Source organism: Narcine bancroftii, chromosome 10 (assembly GCF_036971445.1).
Source record: "Narcine bancroftii isolate sNarBan1 chromosome 10, sNarBan1.hap1, whole genome shotgun sequence".
Classification (NCBI taxonomy): domain Eukaryota; kingdom Metazoa; phylum Chordata; class Chondrichthyes; order Torpediniformes; family Narcinidae; genus Narcine; species Narcine bancroftii.
Window position 1 is genome coordinate 87,134,162 of NC_091478.1, and position 13,993 is coordinate 87,148,154.

The 13,993-nt window shown below is 38.9% G+C and overlaps 1 protein-coding gene across 4 annotated transcripts in view; it reads left to right on the forward strand.

Annotated features, from left to right (window-relative positions):
• Nucleotides 1-13,993, forward strand: part of itfg1 (integrin alpha FG-GAP repeat containing 1) — a 145,527-nt gene that overhangs the window by 61,718 nt on the left and 69,816 nt on the right. For all 4 annotated transcript variants that reach the window (XM_069901675.1, XM_069901677.1, XM_069901678.1 and 1 more), the window contains 2 exons: nt 9,241-9,391; nt 11,540-11,648. In XM_069901675.1, coding sequence (XP_069757776.1) covers nt 9,241-9,391; nt 11,540-11,648 — 260 coding nt within the window. The remainder of the gene's footprint in view (nt 1-9,240; nt 9,392-11,539; nt 11,649-13,993) is intronic.

Here is a 13,993-nt window from a genome sequence, read left to right on the forward strand (position 1 = left end):
GGAGGGGCAATCACCCTGGCAAAGGAAATAAAAGTCCGTGCCACGGTGGGTGATGGCCCTTCCCCCATATGGTTACATGCGTTGGTAGCTGCCACTGACGAGTGTATTCTGGGTATTAATATGTTGGCCGGTACAGCCCTTAATACTAGCCAAGGGGGGTTTGCATTCGGAATTCGGACTATTACAAAAAGATTAGTGGTGGGTCAGGCCAAGTGGGATCTCGTGGTGGTGCCACCCCCCTCAAAACCTGTATGCATTCCGCAATATCGCCTCCCTGGAGGGCAGGAGGAGATTACCGCCACCATTGATGCTTTGAAAGAAGAAGGGGTAGTGAGGCCTGCAACGTCGCCCTTCAATAGCCCTGTTTGGCCGGTCCAGAAGCTGGACGGCTCCTGGAGAATGACAGTTGATTATCGTTTTTTGAACAAACATGCCCCACCACTTGCTTCAGCAGTTCCGGACATTGTCACTCTTATTGAAAACATTGCTACTGGGAACTCAGGAACATGGTATGCTGTCATTGATCTCGCTAAGGCCTTCTTCAGTATTCTTATAGCTGAGGACTCACAGGATCAGTTCGCCTTTACCTGGAAGGGGCGCCAGTATACCTTCACCCACCTTCCAGTATCGCCTTCCCTCTCAATTCACCATTATATTGATGATGTGGCCTCCTGGAGCCTCTGGCAGAAACAAGAGGGTCGCCGAGTCCCACTAGGATTCTGGTCACGTACCATGCCTGAGGCTGCCACTCGTTATTCTGTTTTTGAACAACAGTTACTAGCCTGTTACTGGGCCCTGCTAGAGACTGAAAGAATGACAGGTGATGCAGATGCTCAATTGCGACCTGCACTTCCTATAATGAATTGGGTCCTGGCTAATGATGCTAATCTAAAGATCCGGCGGGCTCAGCAGTCTTCTATTGTTAAATGGAAGTGGTATATTCAGAGTCGTGCGACCAGAGGGCCTGAAGGGGTGGGCCGCATACACGAACAGGTGGCTTACCATCCTAGGTCAGGAACTCAGTTATCGGAGGAGGGGGATGGTGGCTCCAGTCAGTATGCTGAGTTGAAGGCAGTCACTTTACCACTAGATCCCCATGATCACCCTCTTCGCCTGTTTACTGATTCCTGGGCTTTGGCTAATGGACTTGTGGTATGGATGCCTGATTTGCAAAAGAACAACTGGATGATACATGACCGCCCAGTATGGGGCAAAGAGTTGTGGCAGCTGTTGTGGGATGCTTCCCACCATCGTGAGATAACCGTTTATCACGTTGATGCCCATACCAATATGGCGACTAACATGGCTCAACATAATGCAGTAGCAGATCAGCTTGCCACTATCAGCTGTGCTGATACCGTCCCCCTGGCTCGATGGGCACATGAACAGAGTGGTCATTTGGGGGAGAAGGGATCAGCTATGTGGTCCCGTACACATGCTTTATCCATCCATAAGGATGATGTCCGCATGGTCATATGTACATGCCCAGAATGTCAGCTTGTGAAGTTCCATACCGTACCACCTGGTCCGCATGGCCGAATAAAACGGGGTGCTCACTCAGCTGCGGTCTGGCAAATTGATTACATAGGCCCCATGCTAGACTGCATGGGTAAATATTACGTCCTAGTAATGGTTGACACCTTTTCGGGCCTGGTTTTTACTTTTCCCACCAAGACGGCTGACCAAGCTAGCACTATCCAAGGACAAAACCATTTGATTTATCGTTATGATGTTCCAGAGGAGATTCACTCTGATAATGGCTCGCACTTCTCCGGGAAAGCAATCTGTGATTGGGCAAATGACAACGGTATTTTATGGGTCCACCATATTCCTTATTACCCGCAGGCTGCCGGGTTAGTTGAACAAATGAACGGCTTACTGAAGGAACAAATTCATTTGTTAACATCACTGGGGACCCAGAAGGGATGGTGCCATGTGCTGCAGCAGGCAGTCGACAATTTGAATCATCGCCCTTTAAAAGGAGGTACACCTTTCTACCGACTTCTTCACGCTCCTGAATTACAGCCTATTCCAGAGGAATAACAGTCATTGCCCCCCATCCCCGAACTAGAGAATGTTGGACAAAAGGTATGGGTGGCACCACCAGGTAGTGGCCCTCCTGTAAAAGGGGAAATAGTGACACCTGCCCAGGTTAACACTCGGTGGGTAGCTATTGAGGGACAGGATGATTTAGTCTGTTTAAACACTGAACGCTTTTGGTATCGTGAGTGACATGTGTCAGGCTTCTTTGTTCCAGGTTCTCCATTTTACACTCCTGGTGATCTGGCTTAACAGCTGCTTTGATGCCAGCAATTGGATTTGTAATGTCGAGGACGTTCCAAGGGAGTTCCCAGTGGGAAACACGGTCCGATGCATTACACCAAGGAAGTCCTCGGTCACCAGCCTCAAGTGCAGCTTATATAAATATGTTATTGTTCAGCATGTTTCAAAATCTGTTCGTGAGCTCCAGTATCTGGGTATTGTGGCCAACAAGGATAATTTGAGCCTTGGTTGGAATCCTTTCTCATGGCTAACTGCTACATTTGGGGGAGTGGGCCACAATATCCTCCGTTGGTTGCTCGCGTCATTGCTTATCTTTGTAATTGTTGTTTTGATTTCTCTTTTTTCGCTCCCTCTGTACTCAAATACTGGTTAGGCCTCGCAAATGACAGATTGTGACCAAGGGGTGGAATGTAATGGAGGATTAAAACCATGTACTCAGATGCTTTTTGCTTATGTGGAACTGACGACACTGGGTCCACACGCAGGTCACCTTACTTTCAGAACTAGCAGATGTAATTAAACTCAGCCATGGGGACTTATCTGAAGATACACTTTGAAATGGAATTCCACCGTGAGGCCCAGGGAAAGCAGTTGTCAAATACGACACTCTGAAATTGACGTATTGGTCACAACCTGTCTTGCTCAAGAAGTTTTAATGAGTCCTTGTATCTACGAGATAAACCAGGATATCATAGCATCCTGCTCCATAATAATTAATCTTCTAAATTGTAGAATAGTATGCTCAGCTTTGATTTTGACTGACAAATGTTAGAGGGAGTGGGTGCATGATTAATTGTTTTTGGGGTATAAAAGTCTGTGGTCCTGCTGCTGAAGTTTAGACTCTCCGAGGGGTGGGAACACCCCTTGTCAAGAAGGAAGAACAGCCAGAGTCCGAGCAACGTCCCGGTCGGGGGAGGTGGAGAAGCTGCTACCAGCGCCCTGACAACCTACTACAAGTGTGCAGTTGTTGCCTCGCTTCGGCAGTTGGGACCAGTCCAAGCGTTGATAAGTATAGTTGGGAAGGGCTTGCATATTGTAGTGTGAAATCAGCTTTTGAATTAGTAATAAACATTTGTATAAACTGAACTGCTCTCGGTGTGTGTGCCTATTTTCTTTCGGTAGCTAAAACACTGTGACCAATCTAAAATGAACAAAATGAGAGGTATAAGTTTACCCAAGACAGATGCTGCCGCAAAACACTGAATTTCATGACTTGTTCAAGACAATAAATTCTGGTTCTTATTCTGGAGGTATTGATACCAGAGTTGACTGAGTTTTGAACATGCACTGACATAATTAAGATGAGGCCATCCAAGTTAACAAACCATGAGCTTATCAGCACAAACGTTATCTTTAAACAGTGTGTCAGATGTTCTTAGCCCCTTGCTCGACTCACTTTATACCTACAGTACAACTGTGTGGATCGGAAAGACATCGATACTATCTGCAAGTTCGCCGATGATACCGTGGTCCGAGGTTGTATAAAAGGGATGAATCAGCAGACAGGAGGTAGATTGAAAACTTGGCTGAATGATGCACCAACAACAACCTTGCACCAAAACCAAGGAATTGATTGCTGACTTCAGGAAGGGGAAAACAGAGAAATCCAGTGATCATTGGAGGTATCAGGAATTTAAGTTCTTGGGAGTCACTATCTCAGACGTCCTTACCTGGACCCAACACACCAATTGCATTGTGAAGAAAGCACCTCAGCGCTTCTACTTTCTCAGGAGTTTGCAGAGGTTTGGCATTACGTCATAAACCCTGGCAAATTTCTACAGATGTCTTGTAGAAAGTGTGCTGACTGGCTGCATATGATCTGGTATGGGGACACCAATGCCCCCGAGTGAAAAGCCCTGCAAAAGGCAGTGGACACCACCCAAGACATCATGGATAAAACTCTCCCCACGATCGAGAACATCTACAGGGAATGCTGCCGTTGGAGAGCAGCTGCGATCATCAGGCATCCACATCAGCCAGCAAATGCTCTGATTTCGCGACTACCATCAGGAAAGAAGTATAGGTGCCAAAACACCCACACCACCAGGTTCAAGAACAGCTCCTACTCCTCCACCATCAGACTTCTCAACAACAAACTCAAACAGGAACTTATTTAAGGACTCTTATTTTTGCACTTTATTGATTTTTTTCTTTCTCTCTGGGTTGCACAGTTAGTTTATTAATATTTCTTGTTGTATATGTTAAGTCAGTTTTTTTGCACTACCAATAAGTGGTAATTCTGCCTCACCCGCAGGAAAAGGAAATGGAATCTGAGGTGCAAAACAAAATGACAAAAAATCTTGTAAGCAGTTACATTATTGCTTTCCATTAGGTTTTAGTCGCAACACTGAATAGACTTGAGAGTTCTGTTTTCTGCTTGTTAATAGATCCAGATACATCACAGTTAAATAATATAACATCCACAAAAAATATATAGTTGCTGCTACCTTCTGCTTTACATGATTTAAAATTGTATGTGATTTTAATGTATTTGTTGGATTCATAGACACAATGTCTTGCAAGGCGCTGAGCTACAAATAGTGCAGTTTGTATCACAAATCACAGCTGCATCTGTGCCAGGATAGGAAGCACATCAAGGAAACAGATTGAAGCAAAGATTTTTCTCCCCAGGAATCATTGCAGTGTGTCAAATAATCATAGCTGAGAACTGGTGAGTTGCAGTGTGTCAAATAATCATAGCTGAGAACTGGTGAGTTGCAGTGTGTCAAATAATCATAGCTGAGAACTGGTTAGCTGTTTTTGCATGATTTCAGTTATCTGGATCAAGTCATTCAACCTTCTTGCCACAAGCAAACTTAGTGTAGTAAAACTAATGAGGACCAGGAGGACCAGGCTTTCTTGGTGTCAATTTGTCAGTGAAGAAGGAGTTGAGTTCTTGAGCAGGAATATACTAATTTCTCACAAATATTAGCTGTTAAAGATTGCAACTTTTTCTGGTGTTCACAAATATCAAAAGAAATTACGTGTCTTAATAATCCATTAGATCTTGGCTCTTTTTTGTGTTCTTAAAAACAAAGCTTTAAAGCCTCAGAGTCATACAGATCTCAAAGATGCATTGCTTATGAATTTTTTCTGCTCTAATTTGTCTATTAAATAGGACTAGCTATATTTGCTTCAAATTTTTCATCACCATTCATTTACTCAAAAAAATAAAATCCTCGACCTACGTGGTCTATTTATACTCTATATTATATATGAGAATTTCTGGCAAAATAGGATTTCCTTTTAAGATTTTAAATCCCAGTCACAGCAGTACAAAAATATGAATAGCTTTGAGAGAATATGTTGGGAAAGAATTTGGGGAGTTACTTTGGGAAACCAAGAAGAATGATTGATGAAGACAATAGCTGGAAATGATGTTTGGTTAAATGGAACACACACGAATGATTTATTTTGGTGGAAGAGAGGCTAAAAGTAATTATTTGAGGTGCAATGATTGTGGTGTTATTGAAAGGATATTGGAAAAAGAAATGTCAGCCTAAATAGTAGGTGAAAGAGGACAATGGGTTTTGATAGTGTTGGAAGGCAGAAAACAATCAAGTTGAATTAACACAATGGACACAAAAGGAATGCTGGCATGAACTGGAGGATGATGCTGGAGGAAGAATAATCTGTTCGAATTGACAAGGAATAATAATATAATACAAAGTGTCGGACGAAGATGTCCTTATGAAAATAATGAGGAATTGGATTTCCAAAATCTCTGATTACTGAAGTGGATTTGGGCTTATAGGTAGTTTATTCTTTAAAATGTTTTGCTGAGTCAATTGTGATTTTCATTGAAATAAAATACATATAGTAAAACCCCTGGCATCCAGTACCTATGGCGATTGGTAGAGATGCCGGATAAGTGAATTTTCTGGTTGCTTGAGATTGCAAGTTACGTGGTGGACGAATTAACCACAAGGGGGCGCCAATTTTAAAACCTGTATTTTATACCTATTTATTTTCTGTGATTTTTTTTTTTTGCCTGTTTACTTGAGGCTGGGTTACAGGGATTTTTACTGTATATAGGTGTAGGAAGAGTAATTAAAGTAGCTTGATTATAGCAGAGGAAGCATGTTTTTCACATAAATGCAAATTGGCAATAATTCTCCACAGTGATCTGATTGGAACCATTTTTGTTACAATGTACATAAATTATTTAGTCCAGAAAGAGTATTGTCAATTTTTTCCAGATTGCTCCAAAAGTAAAATAGATCATAAATAAACTTGAATAATATGTGAGAAGGTTTTGCTAATGGAATATCTGGAAGATGGAATTCCTTGCCTACAAGTGTGACATGTTACATTTGATTTTATTTTTTAATAATAATACATAGAATAATGTAAAGATGAGTGATGCACAGTTTCCGGTCTTTGAAGGAACTTGGAGGAACAGATGTGTGTTTATAAAATGAAATTCAAAAAATCTAAAGCAACCTTTTGATTAAATTTATGAATGTTGTATATGGAAAGGAATTGAAGGGATATAATACACAATCGCTTTGGATTCAGACCACGTGTGGTCATCAATTGGAATGATTGGGCCAATTGGGCTTTATCGTAATGGTATTTATATGAATAATTGCAATTTTTTTAAAACGAGTTGGTAACTTTGGAAGGTACCAAACTCATTAAAATAATGCTCGCTTCTCTCTCCAATCCCAGCACTTTCTACCTCAGCCTTAAAGGTTTAGCGTCTTTGCAAATATATCAATACCTTTTTAACATGAAATTGACGCGAGAAATGCCAACACCTAAGAAAAGGCTGTCTCCGTTATGTTTTACTTCATAAGTTCATTTATTATCACAGATGAGACAAAAATAGGATTCTTTCCAGGTGCTATTCATGAAGATTTAAATCTAAGACTAAACAGCAGCACATTGATATTTGGGTTATTTGAGAAAAGCTTTTATTTTATATTTAAAAAATATGTGCAAATCCTAACACTGTTACAGTTACATGAATGTTTCACGCTGATGATTTGAACATTGAGCCTCCTTTGTCATAGTTCAGGTGAAAGAACCACAATAAATTAAAATTTTACATTGTTTCAACTATTTCCAAATGAATCTCTTAATATCTTAAGTATTTTAAATTTCCACACTCAGTTCTGAATTTGTCAAAGTCTCAACTACGGACATGATGTCTTCTGAAAAATAACACTTGATTGCTAACAAATTAAGGAAGAGAAATGTGTGAATTGTCCCAGGTTACCAGCGTTTACTTGCAGCATATTGTAATGTGTGAAGTACAGTTCTCATACTTCCCATTTTGGCAAATTACTTGTATGTGAAATAAAGAAGTTGATTAAAATATTCTTCCAATACGTGCTTTGTATTAGTTTCTGTAATCTAAGCTATTTTTTGTTATTTTAAGAAAATTACGTTTTGCTGTTTAATGTCAAATTTAAATTTGGATAGGTAGGATGCTGGCCAAATACCCCAATAGATTTTAGCTCAATTTTGCTTGAAATAAATTACTAGGTATCGGCATTCTGTAAATTAGATTGTTGCATTTCTAACAAATTCTGAACTGGCTTTATGGCCATTGGGTGTTTATGAAGGGTTAATAACAGTGTTTGTAATTACAGCTCAAACACTTTAATTATTAGGTGTACTGTGTGACATCATCCTGTACCTTGAATTTATCACTGACAGAATTGAAAAAGCCAGATGGTGTGTGATTATACTTAGTCCCTCCAAAATGTGTTTTAGAAGCAATTAAGAGGGTAGGATCTCCTCCCTGCGATCTGCTCATTTGAGATGAGATATTTTGCCACATCTTCATCATGATGTAAACTGATCAATCCTGACAAAAATAAATTATTAAAGTTAAGGATGGCTGGAATATCAATTTTGATTTTTCTTTTAGTAAATTTACAGACTTTGGAGGAGCTCTGTTTATCTGAAAGGAAGTAATAAGTAACCTGTAATCCTTCTTTAGGAATGCATTTACATTTTGAAAGCTTTGGTGATTAGGAACAGATGGTTTGTTATCTCTGAAATAGGGTTTGAGGTTGTAAACAAGCTCATAAGTGTAAAATGACATAGTAGCTTTTGGTCTTCCTTTTTTTAAAATTTTGCTAATTTGAAAGTAAAAGAACAAAATGATAAATTTTTTAAAAGTATTAGACTGATAAAGTTACCATCAAACTTTCCAACAATTTCTGAAATTAAAATGTCACTTTTATCACCTATTATTTCAAAATATTATTCAACAGGACCAATACTTGATGTAGAAATACATACCTGATCCATTAGGCTTTCAGCCAGTTCTCGGCAGTTTTAATAGACAGATAATACAAAAAAAAGTACATATACCAATGGAAATAATTGTAAGATTTCAATTATTTTTATTTTCATGTTTGAATCCACATACATGATTTATTAACAATACAGTCTTTTGGGTAACATATTATGTCTAGAACTGTATTCATCTCCAGCTCAGGCTAACATTGTCAATTATTTTATTGTTCTGGGGTTATGTATGAAACAGTTGGAGCAATCTAAACTTAAATCCTAAATGGCATGAACCTGCAACAGAAAGCCTCCTCAAATTCAACAAAGCTAAAAAGGTCACTGGGAGTGCATTTGGTTTCTGACAGGAATGAAGAAAATATACAGTATCACACAGTTCAGTTGCTCATTCTCTTCTGAGAAGGGATTTAACTCATGAATCACTGTTTACTTCTGTTATCAGATAGTTTAACTGATACAAAAATGAATGGAATGCATTAGTCTGGTGTAAATTAGATAAAATTGGAGGAACTGATTTTGTTCTGTCAATTTCAATAGAAAGAAAAATCAGGTGAGTTTCATTTTAAATACACAGCTGATTAAATAATGCATAATTTACTCACCAAAGGTTAAACTTCCCCTTCAAATTCTACAGTTCATTAAAAATTTTGCTTTGTCTTTAATAAAACTCTAAAGATCATACTCTTTTCACAGCAACAAACTAGCTTTTCTATTGGAAAATGTTCCATGCAGTGAGGCAAGCTGCAAGCCAGTAGGCCGAATGTTCAGAGTCCTCTGGGAATTGTCCGATTTAAACCATATCAAAAATGCTGTTGTGGCGACCTTCTTTGACATTTATGAAGACGTAAGTTCATCACTGTGCTCGTATATATGCTGTGCCCTTTTGCTATTTTGAATGATATTGAATTCTAAATTAAGTTTCCACAAATGCTTGGTTTGGGTATTTTACATGGTTCATACATCATATCCACATATAGTAATGATTTCTTCAGGGTAGAAAGTATTCAGCTTCAATATCTGAAACATGCTTTTTTTTTTGCATTCTTGGCCTGTGTTGTAAAATAAAATGGAAAAAAAACATCAAGCTACTGAGTGTTATCTACTGATAATTGTGGAAATACATAAATTTGGTTACTGGTAAAATCAGAATTGCTTTTGGCTCCAATTGCGTTTCAATTGCATGCTCTGAGGCTATTTAATTGAAAGTGATAATATTTGAAAAAAAAATACCACATATTTCCATTTAACTGGATTCTTTATTATGATTATCCATCATCAGTGGAAGTTTGAGGAGAGTAATAGGGAAATTGATCATTCCTTGTCATATTTATTTTGATGTCAGTAGATCCCTCTAAATTTGTAAATCTTAAACATTTTAATCTTATTTTCCTGGCAGTAGGGTAACCTTGCTTATTTTGTATTCATTGATTTAGCTAAGTAGTTGATGGGAGAAAGGGAAGATAATTTGCAGAAGAAATTTTTACAAAGCTTAATTCAGAAAATTGCAGATGAATAAATTAGAAACATTGTTGACGAGGGAAAAAAATAACTAACCCTGAAAATGTGTCAGTCAGAATACATTACGAAAGCAAAACAATTGATGTTTCAGGCTTAAGTTTTTTTTTCTTGCTTATGAAGCTCCCTTCAAAGCTTAATTTAGAAGTTTTGGCTGTCGTCAATAATAGCCATGTGAGTGAGAACATTCCTGACTTTTATAACTATTAATAAATAGTGTAAATTGATACTAACTTTTAAATGTACAGTGCTATTGAGATCTGAATTTTAATAAAATGCTTAAGATGATTAATTTTTGGTCTGTGAGCGAAAATTGGTGAAAATTAAGCCTAAAGTTGTGAGAAAAGAACATTTTAAATTTCGACAATACATAATGAGATTGTTTTGTGGGTAGGTTAAATAGCAATTAGACATCTTGTCCATTGTTTATTGATGTCATTTTTATAACCTGTAGCCATGAAGCTGTGAAACACTTTATCACTTCTGTTCTTTTCATTATTTAAGATTGTTTCTGTCATCTTACAAATGATATATATAACCAGCCAGTCTCTGTATAAAAACCAGCATGGCTTTGATAACAATATTTTGATCACTGAAGTGTATTTTAACCCAAAATAATATCCATGATAATTTTGTGTGAAACGCAGAAGTCTGCGGACGCTGTGATTGTAGTAAAAAGACAGAAATGCTGGAGGAGCTCAGCAGATTTTGCAGCGCCCATGGGAGGTAAAGCTATATAACCAATGTTTAAAGCCTGAGCCCTTCTTCAAGGTATGAGCAGAAACAGGCCTCAATAAAAAGGTTGGGGGAGAAAGGAGGAAAGGGCAGGGGAGGGGAGTGGTGGGGAGCACAGGGCAACAGACAAAAGGCAATGATTGGAAAGGAGGAGAGGTGAGAATTGATTGGGGGAGGGGGTGACTGAATGCAAAGCTGGAGGAAAGGAGATAGAGGGAAAGAAAGAGACAGCTAGAGGAAAGGAGAAATTGGGATAAGGGAAGGGGAGAGACGGAGGGGAGGGCTAATGGAAACCGGAGAAATCGATGTTAATGCTATCTAGTTGGAGGACACCCAGATGGAATACAAGGTGTTGTTCATCCAATTTGTGGTTGGTTTCAATCTGTGCATGAGACAATGGACAGACATTTCAGCATGTGAATGGGGTGGGGATTGAAGTAGGCATACAATTCTATACAGTGGCCCAAAATTCTATTCTTGCTGCTGATCTGAAAGAAACTGCCCTCAAAGATCCAATGGAATATTAAAGTAATAACTGATGGAAATTAAGACGCCCCTCCCCCCTCCCCGGGAAAATACCACTGTCAGCAGTTTGTATGTTTAACTGAATTTGTGTAGATATCATGTTGCACTTTTGTAAACTATTAATAGTTCACGAAATATTTGTCATTAATTAGAAAATGCTTCAAATGTGTAACAAGGTACAATTTGTTTTACATTTTTTTTTCATTTTTATTGGCAGGGCATCTTGGATGTGCTTGTATTAAATGAAAATAAGGAAAAGTCCGAATTCACCATACATGCTTTGCGAAATAATTTTGATGCTGATGCATATTTTGTTAAAGTCATTGGTAAGTGGGAACAAGTGCATCCCAGGTTACGTATATTTGTCTAGTTTTTAAATCAAGCCAATTGTTATCAAATTGAAGTGTAATTGTTCACAGATAATTAATAGTTAATTTTCTATATTGCTGAACATACAGTATTTCAATGTAATGAAACAAGGGAACTCAGCAATGGTTTTGCTCAAATAATGAAATTCCGATTGTTCGATTCCTAACGCTACTTTTCACTGAGATTTATTATCACAGTGGTGATGTATAGTCGTCTTTTTGTTTTCACTTATGGGCCACGTTGAAGTATCGAAGACTTTTCAATAAACAGATTTCTCTATCCATAATTTAAATAACAAAGCATTTAAATAACCTTGAAATTAGGATATTAATAAGTTGCTTTGTGCAACTTTAAATATTTCATCTTCAGCACCGTGAAACATTGTCTTCATTCCATTAATATGATCAATTAGCCTCTGTTCACATTCCCCAATTCTAATCATGCAGATTTTCTTTCAGAATTTCTTTTCCATTAGCATGTGCTGAACAATATTCCTTTACAAGCCAGTAAAAGATTCATGAGTACAGGGCAATTCATCACTCCACATCCTCACCCAAGATAATGATGCTCAGAAAATATTGTGGGATCTCATACACCAATTTTTTTTTTAAATTAAATATTTTGTGACCTCATAACAAGTTAAAACTCTTAAAGATTTATGCAAATTCACAATGATCACATATTTAATCAATAGAATGTTTAGAAAATATGTATAGAAAAACATAGCCCTCGATAAGCAGGCAGATTTTGGAGTTGTGTGGGAAATACAAGGTTGTAGTTATGGGTGATTTCAACTTCCCTAATATTGACTGACACCTACTGACTACAGGAGGGAGAGATGGGGCTGAATTTGTCAGGTGTGGACAAGAAGGATTCCTGATACAATATGTGGACCGACTGACGAGAGGAGAGGTCACACTGGATCTGGTTCTGGGGAATGAACCTGGTCAGGAGGCAGACCTCTTGGTGGGGGAGCATTTTGGTGAGAGTGACCACAACTCCCTTAGCTTCAACATAGCTATGGAAAAGAATAAAAACATTGAAACTGGGGAAGTGCTTCACTGGGGAAGGATTAATTATGAAGGGATGAGGCAGGAACTAGCGAGAATAAATTGGAAACAAATGTTTAAGGGTGAAAGCACAGAAGTTATATGGAGGAAGTTTCAGAACCACCTGTGCAAGATTTAAGATAGGTTTGTCCCAATGAGACCAGGAAAAGATGGTGGGAAAAGGGAACCATGGCTGACAAAACAGGTAAGGCAACTAGTCAAGAGGAAGAAGGAAGCATATGTTAGATATAGGAAGCAGGAAACAGGAAGGAGCTTAAGAAAGGACTTAAGAGAGCTCAAAAGGGGTATGAGAAGGCTTTGGCATGTAGAATTAAGGAGAACCCCAAGGCGCTCTATGCAAATGTGAAGAACAGAAGGATGATGAGAATGAAGGTGGGGCTGCAAAAGGATAAAGGAGCCAACATGTGCCTGGAGACAGTGGAGGTTGGGGAGGTCCTAAATTAATATTCACAAATCAGTATTCACAAGAAAAAAGGACTTGATCATGGTGAGGTTGAAATTGAACAGGTCTGTGTGCTGGGCAATGTGGAGATTAAGGAAGTGGAAGTGTTGGATCTTCTGAAGAACATCAAGATAGATAACCCCTAGGGTTGGATGCAATATACCCAGGTTGCTGTGGAAAGTGAGAGAAGAGATAGCTGGGGCAGTAGCTATGATCTTTGAATCCTCTTTGCCCATAACAGAGGTGCCAGAGGATTGGAGAATGGCAAATGTAGACTCCTTGTTTACAAACCGTAATAGGGAGAATCCTGGGAATTATAGACCAGTGAGTCTTATGTCAGTGGTGTACAAACTTATGGAGAGGATTCTTAAGGATAGGATCTATGAGCATTTGGAGAAGTACAGTCTACTCAAGGATAGTCAGTATGGCTTTGTGAAGGGAAGGCCATGCTTCATGAGTCTAATTGAGCTTTTTGAGGAGATAACAAAGGAAATTGTTGACAGTAGGGCAGTACGTGATCTACTTGGATTTTAGCAAGCCATTTGAGAAGGACCCCACAAGAGACTCATCCAGAAAGTCATCAGGCATCGGAGTCATCAGGCATAGGATTAGTGGAACCTTGGCTCTGTGGATGAAAAAATTGGCTTTCAGGAATAATGCAGAGAATAGTAGTGGAAGGAAAATATTCTGCCTGGAGGTCGGTGGCTAGTGGAGTGTTGCAAGGATATACTCTGGAACCCCTGCTCTTTATGACCTGGATGAAGAAGGAGAAGGATGGGTCACTAAATTT